Source organism: Carassius gibelio, chromosome A7, assembly GCF_023724105.1.
Source record: "Carassius gibelio isolate Cgi1373 ecotype wild population from Czech Republic chromosome A7, carGib1.2-hapl.c, whole genome shotgun sequence".
In the NCBI taxonomy this organism is placed as follows: domain Eukaryota; kingdom Metazoa; phylum Chordata; class Actinopteri; order Cypriniformes; family Cyprinidae; genus Carassius; species Carassius gibelio.
In genome coordinates, this window is record NC_068377.1 from 42683468 (window position 1) to 42693467 (window position 10000).

General features: G+C 33.7%; 1 protein-coding gene across 1 annotated transcript in view; it reads left to right on the top strand.

The window, feature by feature from the left end:
- The first annotated feature begins 1361 nt into the window (after positions 1–1361).
- LOC128017573 (CUB and sushi domain-containing protein 2-like) overlaps positions 1362–10000 on the top strand; it is an 18576-nt gene continuing 9937 nt past the window's right edge. The window contains exon 1 of the mRNA XM_052602978.1: positions 1362–1461. Within this exon, the coding sequence (XP_052458938.1) occupies positions 1362–1461 (100 nt within the window). The remainder of the gene's footprint in view (positions 1462–10000) is intronic.

Sequence of the window (10000 nt, forward strand, 5' to 3'; positions counted from 1 at the left end):
CATCTCCAGAACTGCTCTGAGAGTCACTTCATGACCATTTTACCATTTGATTTGAGTAAAACTAGCGTCATTTCACATAGACATGACTGTAAAGGTATTAGTGGCAGCCCAGCAGAAAAAAAAAAGAAAAAGTCTGGTACTATTTACATTTTTTTTAATAGCCTACTACTAAAATGAAACCTTTTTTTTATTTTATTTTTATAATAAATCCCCTTTGCGTGCCAACAATAACATTTTCTTAATTTTCAATAATTAAAAGATACGTGATAAATTAAATTAATATTTTATGTCTTCATTTGATAACCAGAAAAAAATAAATACACAACACAGAAGGCTACTTTAATAAAACATGCTATTAATAAATTGTTTATACATTCAAATAATTAGACATGCTAAAACACAGAATTGGGTAACAATAAAAATATAGTGAGAAAAAAATAATACATTTCATAGGGCCCTAAACACTGCATTTTTGTTAAACTTTTAATTAATTGATGTGAAAATACAACTTAATTTAACTATTAGAAAGGAGTTGAAACAATTGAAATGGAAAAAAAGCAATACAGAACAACAATGGAAAAAAAGAGTTTTGAGAAAAAAAAAAAAAAAAAAAAACACACACATATATATATATATATGTGTGTATGTATGTATGTATGTATTTATGTATGAATATATATATATATATATATATATATATATATATATATATAGAGAGAGAGAGAGAGAGAGAGAGAGAGACTGACTGCTTTACTTCCACTTTAAATGGATATTTGGGTTGTTTGTTTATTTTTATTTATACTATTTATAATTTTGTGCAATCACTTGCCTCTCAGTTGAGTATGTGGCAAAACCTTCTGCAGTGTTTGCAATTGCATGTTGTTTATTACTGCATAAAATGTATTATAATAGGTTGTTTTATTTCATAAAGTACAAGTTGATTTCAAAATGCACCTACATTTTTTGCATTTTGTGTTTTTCAGTTTCATATTTTATCATTGAGGATTTCATTCTCGTGAACCCAGGCTCGTGTCTTGTCTCGTCTCGTCACACCCCTAGTTTTCAGTCATAATTGGCCTAGGTAGATGCTAACCTAATGTGCTATATTGTGTGACTCATTACTATTTCGTTAAAAATAAATGTCATTTTTGTCAATAAGCAAAAATAAAAGTGATTGCATCTCCACTACGTTTAACTCTTAATCGTTTTATACAGTCGTATACTGTAATTTTGTAACTTTGTTGGACATGCATATTTATTTTCTTCTGCTAAAGTTTTTCACACCAGCAATGTGTCTCTCTCTGCTTTCTTTTTTGTCATTTTAAAATGTCTGATTGTCTGTTCAATGCCATTCTTCGAGCATGCTTGACATCTCCTCTTTCACATTCATCTCAGGCCGGCCGGCAGCTTTGTGTAATTTAAGAGCTGCTACAGAGGCTCTGATCTGCTTCCTCGATCCCTGTTAGGCATGGATTGATTTCACAGGGATGCACATGGAAATCTCCCAAATGGCAGTGTGGTTTTTGAGAGGACGCAAGCGCTCTCACTCACACACTGACGTCACGTCCAGGGATTCCTGCTAGCAGCATCGGCACAATCCATGCATGTTCCTGTCCACAAAGACATGTTCCATTGAACTCATTAAGCATCACTCTCATGTACTGTGAAACCCTGGTGTTTTTTTTTTTTTTTTTTTTTTAGAATTTGCATGCAGCTTTTTTTGACCCTGTATGAACTATATATATATATATATATATATATATATTAGTTAATCTGAATATAAAGTTATTATTCTGAATATATATACGTGAATCTGAATATATAGCTGTAAGCCTTAATATTTAAATGTAAGTTGTGAATATATAGTTATAACCCTGAATATATTTAAGTGAATCTGAATATACAGTTATAAACCTGAATACATAGCTATAATTCTGGATATTTAAATGTTAATTTTGAATATATACATATCAATTTGAGTATATAAATTAGGGCCGGGACTTGAACGCGTTAATTGAGATTAATTACACAAAAAAGAACGCGTTAATTAAGATTAATTAATTACAGAAAAAAATTCCCGCATTTTTAATAACTTATTTTTGCACCGCGGAACGTTTCTCACTGGATGAGTTTCGGCGGACCGATTATACTGGAGCACCAACTAGCGTTCGCATATCACTGCAGCACATGATCGAACCTCAAGTATCACCTCAACGCAAAACATATAGCAGCTAGCGTGGACTTTACACTTTATGTTGAACTATGTATTATTTTGTTGGTGCAACTGGCAGTTTATGTTAAACTCTTTATTGTTTTGGCCAAGGTTATTGAGAGTTGGACTTAGTATGTTATGCCCTCTGAAGCAACAGAGAGATGTTTTCTAATAGTCAGTGTTTCCAATGTTCTGAATGTAATTGACAGTATTGTGTTTTACTTAAAAGACACTTTACAGAAGGTTCCAGCACCTATAAGCTACCTGAATATCTTTATTATAAGGCATATCAATAGACTTTTTATTATACCTGTGCATTCTGTATATAGTTATGAATGTAAATATTTTACTATATGAGAAAACATTTAAAAAAAAAAATCTGAAAAATGTTTGCATCAACTATGAAGATTTCATTCAATGTTTGTCTTTTGGTCTACCAAAGCATATATTCATTTATCATGTTTTGAATAGAAATGTACAGTTCCTTATCTTCAGCGCAGGATGCAGTAAGTAGCATCATTACACATGGAGCTTAAAAAAGCTACATGGGCCTGCTGCTAAATAGCTTTGAAGGGAGAAAAGGGGGATTATTTTGTCTGTGGGTGAGCGGTGCGAATCAGCCTGTGAGACCGGCAGTTCTTAGAAAGAGCAGACGAGTGGAGGTGTAAACGGTAACGCTGGAGCTACGTTTGGAAACTCTTCCTCCACACGGGGGTCCCTCTAATGTGTGGAAGAGAGAAGATGCAAACAAACACAAGCTCACTGACAACTCCCATCCTTCTGCGTTCCTCGCTGGCACAGGCCCACCGCACCCAGGTGGACCAGTGCCTGTTGCCGTGGCAACGTGATGAGACGAAGGTCTGACTCTGGGTATGTTGCTGTGGAAAGCAAGCTCACATTATTTGCTCAGTTGCTTCATTCATTACACCGTACAAGCAAATAAATCGGCTAATTCCGAATCAGTAAAACACCCAAGGCGTGTTTTTCTTCTCCAGGGGTGCTCCGTCTATGTCCCGCTGTATATAACAGTGCACAGCTGTATGAAAGGCTTTTAATAATGCGTCAGCCATAGCAGGCCCAGGTGGTTTGAAATTTTCTCAGCGGTCGAGCTCTTTAGAACGAGAGTGACAAGACGCCTCCAGATTAAACGTATTGGCCCTAAGTGTGCTTGAGAAGCAAGTATCAAAGAAAGAAAAAGCTGCCTGGTCTAGCGCGGTGCCTTTTGCAACCTTAGACACAAAAAGATGTAGATAAGAATGATATAAAGACATTGCATAAACATTTTTGGAAGCCCAGCAGGCCGATTGTAAAAGCTCTGTTTATGGGGTACAGGATGAACAGGCCACAGGCAGTTATGTGATTTAATTTAGTTTTAGCACACTAAATTTTTGCTCTAAATTAGATTTTTATATCTGTTAGTATTTATATAAAATGAGGAAAACATTGTCGTTTTAGTCTCTTAATACTGAAAGATGTGCAGTTAGCAATCACGTAAATCCTATAAAAAAAATGTCTTTTTTTTTCTCTGTCAAGCAGCAACATATTATCAGATGGATTTTAAAATTGGCATTATTTTATATAATGAATAATTAATTTATATTTTGATATACCCTATCATTCAAATGTTTGGGCTCTGTTAACTATTTTGCTTGTTTGTTTGTTTGTTTATTTATTTATTTTTGATAAAGATTTATTGGATGTATGGGCATTTCTGAATGTGTTGTCTAAATTAAAAATAGCAACAAAAAAAATCTAGTTGCTAATATACATTTACTGACAATTTGCTTTAAAAATGATCAGTCAAACAAGATTTGAATTGTCACCCTGCGTACTTACAATAAGAAATGTCAAACTACAACATATTATACTGAGTGTGAGGCTGTGACCCCGAGGGCTGAAACTGTAGATCCACTCCAGGAAGAGACGCTGCTCTTCATGCCTCTTGTTCTTTCACATTTCTTGTCACTTTCTGACGGCCAAAGTCTTGAAGTATTCTGCTCCACAAGCTTTAAGGGGCCCCAATGGATTACACAGTCTTGAATTTTGGGGTCTATCTGAGTGCGTATTAATATTTCATGGGCTTTGGTTCGTCCATCTAGAGTCACTTCAGCAACAGGTTGTGAACAGAACAGCCGTGTGTGTATTCTCTTAGGAAGGTGAAACTAGGTTCACTCCAATTTATGAGTTCATTTTTTTGTTCGAAAAAGAGTATCATAATCACAGTTATGCTGTCTGCTTGTTTGTGCGTGTGTGTGAATATGTCTACAACCGCATGTGATTATGAGCTGGCCATACTACCAAATTAATTGGCTCTGAAATCCTGCTGATTATGGCACATCTTGCCAGTTCAGAGATGATGAATAAATAAGTTAGGGTTATATATTAAACAACAACACAGAATGAAGAATCAAAGCAGGTTTCCTCTGGGCAGATGCTGAGCCAATTATGAGCACCTAATGTTACTGACCATTTAACGTGAGACAGACACCTTCAACCCCCAGTGGTTTGAGAACATAAAATGTGCATTTATTAAACTCATCTTCACCCTACCTCTGTGTCTGCTTTTCTGCTGACTCAAGCTACTAGGAAAATAGAAATAAAGTAGATCCAGATGAAATGCAAAGGGACCAGAGCCCTTATGACTCAGGGACCAGAGATAGAGAAACACTCATTGAAGCTGGAGTATTCTTGACTTCGGATTAAGTGTGAATCCGCTGACTCAGTCAGATGTCATAATGGCTTGCACAAAACAACATTTTGACTGTAGAACCCACTGTTGACTTAACACTTGTCTTTATCATTGTGAACACTATTTATTGCAGAAACATTGGTAATTGACAAAAACATTGATATCACAGGTGGTGATCCACCTCGGGTGTGCTTTATTTTCTAATAATTCAACAGACTGCTTATACTAGTTACAACACCTCAAGACATTGTTCAGGTGATGTAAGGACCTTTGGAAAAAAAACGTAAATATTATGGAAATGGAAATGTAATACGGTCAGGACCTGCCTGGAACTACTCTGACTGCATGTGAAAGCCTTGAAAATAATTGCACACCTTAGAGCATTCATTAGCCAATCATATTCAAACATTCAACACACCTGTAGTATAATATAATATAATATAATATAATATAATATAATATAATATAATATAATATAATTACTGCTTTCAAATGATTAATCACATCCAAAATGTATGTATATATATATATATATATATATATATATATATATATATATATATATATATATATTTTTGTTTTTGTTTTACAAAAATTTTTATTGTACTGTGTATGTTTATTATGTATATATACATACAAACACATGCATGTATATATTTAAGAAAACATGTTACGTTAGTATATTAAATATATTTATGCATGATATAACCTATATTAATATAAATATATACATGTAAACACAGGTACATATTTTCAAAATATATACTGTGTGTGTGTGTGTGTGTATATATATATATATATATATATATATATATATATATATATATATATATATATATATATATTATTAGTTTATTTGACAGGGACCATGCACAGTTCAAGCCCTGTACCAGAGTTCGCTGTAAAGCTAATTTACATCTGTGGTCCCTGGGCAATTGCAATATATACATAATAAATACACAATTTGTACACAAAAACTTTTCTTTTGGATTATTTTGATAACACTAAATATATATATATATATATATATATATATATATATATATATATATATATATATATATATATATACATATATATATATATATATATATATATATATATATATATATATATATATATATATATATATATATATATATTTAGTGTTATCAAAATAATATATATATATATATATATATATATATATATATATATATATATATATATATATATATATATATATATATATATATATATATATATATATATATATATATATATATATATATATATATATATATATATATATATATACACACACATACATACATACATACACACACATTCCAAAATGCTATATATCCATTTTGATTAATTAGAGTAAAAAGGTTTTTTGTTTTACACCAACAAAGCGGCTAGATGAAAACAGCTATTTTCTGTTTCAAAATTTCACATAGCATCATAAGGTTGTAATAACATAAACAATTCATATCCATATTTAGATTTTCAAAGATTTAATGCAATAAATAAATTATTATTATTATTATTATTATTATTATTATTATTATTATTATTATTATCAAAATGCAATAAATCCATCTAATCAAAATGAAAATTATTTTTTCAATTTTGATACTGCTGAAAATACACAACATAATAAGTTGATCCACGTATGACAGCCTCTGAACTTGGTCAATACTGATCTTATATACAAGCACTGGACTAAAAATTAATTACAGCATTAAAATAAAATTTCATCATGAACAAGAACATAAACAACATCACATTAGACCACAGAAATTCCAAATTTCTAATTGTACTTTCCAAGACAGGTTTAATGAAAAGAAACAAATAAAAAATGGTGTTAATAAAAACACTAACACTGACAAGCTACACAATATCGCATTCATAATCAAATGTGATTCATCCTAATGAACGCTCTATAGAGTAGCTTGTCTGTGATCTACGGCTCGGTGTATTAAAAACATCGGAATAATTTCCATCTGAAAGCACGTGATAGAGATTTACCAAGTTACTGACCAGTAACTTTCTTGTCGGAGGATTATAATGCATCACAGGCAGTCAGGTACAATCAAGAGAGACTATGGCTCCTTAAACACAGAACCGGCTTTACTGATGAGATGCACATTACAATCACATGAAATCTATTGTGCAGCCCTTGTTTGTTGAACACAAAGTACAAAGTAGATAAGGAAAAGTAGGATGCCATGTGTATTCAAAGCGCCGCCATGTGTGAAATGGTGTGCTGTGATAGATTGAGAGGATAATATCACATTCTGCAAAAAAAGGGAGACTGGCGTAGAGGTCTTCACGGGTCCAAAAATTTGTGCCCGAACTCGAAAGAGACCCATAATGTACTACACCGAACCGACCCGGACCCGTCTGTTGTTTCAAAAGCTGGACCCGGACCCGTGTAGATCCGAGAAATGCCTACTCGGACCCGACCCGGACCCATCTATTATTTGAAAGCTGGACCCGAACCCGCCGGGAAGACACGATTGTCACATATTCCACCTTAAATTGCTATTACAAGTCAATAAACCTACTGCTTACGTAATTTAAGGAGCCGTAGTCTCTCTTCCTTGTACCTGACTGTATTACAATCCTCAGACAAGAAAGTTATCCATGTTATTCCTCTCGTTATTCCAAGTCCAAGCTGAATCCACTCATTATTTCAGCTTCAGAAGTCCACTTGATGCCATGGAGACGCATGACAAATTCAACTGTGCATTCTGACTCGAGTTAACTCGACTGTTTGCCCTTTTGAACTATAATACCGATTGCTCTGTATCAACTGTATCAACCTAAAATAAGCTTTAGCGCAATTTGAGCGTCATAGAAAACATTCATGTGACAGTTCACCTCAGATTGTGTTGCTGATTTGAAATATATTAAATATGAGTGTGTCAATTCTGCAAGCATAATTACCATGCGTGCACTTGCATTAACTCCGAGTCTGCGCGCTCTGATTTTAAATGCAGAGAGAGTGAGATCACTTTTTTCGGCTCACTCTTTTATTTTCCTAATTTTACAAGTTGCAAGTTACAAAAAACACAAACAGTGTTTGATCACGGCCGGGTGTTCTCAGAGTCCGATGACTCCGATCACACGGGTATTACACACAATTTTAAACAGACCCGGGACCCGAGGTAATAGGTTCGGACCCCACCCCATCATTTAAAATATAGACCCGTACCCGTCCAGGGTCGATGGGTCTCGGGTGCACAGTGAAGTCCTCTAGACTGGCGTTTGTCGCAGTTTGGAAAAAAAGGGGAGAAAACATGACCTAATAAATCTTTGAATATCGCATTTTGTGTAAAATTAAAAATGGACTTTTCAATACCGACCAGATACAATACAAATTTTTGTGGAACCTAATTTTACACACAAACGCACACACACACACACACACACACACACACACACACACACACACACACACACACACATATATATATTGTAGTTATTTTAAGATTTTTGGCAGGTCTCCGGTAAATATCCCATTTTATCTCGTAATTTTTTTGATGGTTGTTATAGGCAAAAAGAGAAAGTAATCCCTGTAGGATTATCTTTAAAAAGTTCCACTGTTGGGTCTATTTATGTAATCGTCTGAACAAAATTGCATTTTGATGCTTAATTTTAACAGCCAGGCCTATTACTCTGGGGCATAAACAAAAATACACATTTATGTCTTTTTATAAAATTGCAGTTTATAGTATCTTTGTTTTTAGCCTGATCTAAGAAAGAAAAAATAGATTGTACCTCAGACTTGTATGGCTAAATGACATCTGTGGAACATAAAAAGAAGATATTGTGAATGTTGGGGTCCAAACAAAACTGCACCCCATTCACTTTCATTATTCTGGTGTGTTTGACAGAAGAAGCAAGTCATGCAGGAAGAAAACAATGACAGCATTTAGACAACCTTTTTTTTTTAAACCAACTTTTTGACTATAATTGTTTTGTCCTCAAAAGTCCCTCAGAAAGCATGAATGACCAGGGGGAAGTAGTCTATTTTTTCTTGCACAGCTCAACAGTCTCCTTTCATCTAGAACTCATGCATGGGTGTCATTACCTTTTAGTGGGAAGCTGCTTATACTCTTCTCCTGTGCAGAAGGAATTGTGGGATTTGCAATAGATTGCATGTCTTGCCTGTTGTGAGCAGGGGGCTGATGAGTGTTCACTGCAGTTGCCTGGTAATTGTGCATGCACAGAAAGGCATTGATTGAATCGTTGCTCAACAAAGCAGAAACTGCTTATTGAGGTAATGTGCTAGTGTGTTGGGATCAATTTCACAATGTCACTTTTAAAGTATAGACTGTGGAGAGTGGTAGGTGTTTCAGAGCGGATTGCGCCAGAGCTGTCATATTCATATTTACGTGTGTGGACACACAACTTTCATAACATAACCTATACATGCTAGTTAAAGTCACAGAAAGACAGTGATTTGTATGTGGTGTTGCTTTCTCGCAAATCACTTATTTATGCCTGTTGCTGCTTCAGTTATTTTTTGCTGGTAAAACAAATCAATCCTCATCAGCATAAAATCAGTTCTCTTGAATCTGCTGTGGAAATATTGCATGCTAAGCAGTTTATTAGTATTGCAATCGTTGTGAACACATGCAAACTTAATTTCTTGACCTTGCTTTTCATTTATACTCGTCACTTGATCGCAGACACAGATTTATCAGGTTGCTGTACTGAGAACCTTTGAGAAAGCTATAAACATTGGATTTAGCAAAGTTTGGCAGCATTAGATATTTGAACGTATTTAAGTATATTTGAAATCACCACAAGTCCAGTAAATTTTACTATGGATATTTCTAGTAATAGGTATATGAAAGTAATATTTATTACATGTGGATTTAAATTTTTTCATAATCTACTTGCGTTACCATTCATAAGTTTGGAGTCTGTAAAATTGTATAAAGAAAGTCTTTCCAAGATGCTCACCAAGGCAGCATTTATTTGATCTAAAATATAATAAGAATAATAATAATAATAATAATAATAATAATAATAATAATAATAATACAAACAGTATGAACTGAATTAATGAATTATGCATTTATAGTGCTTTTGTGTATTGTTGTACA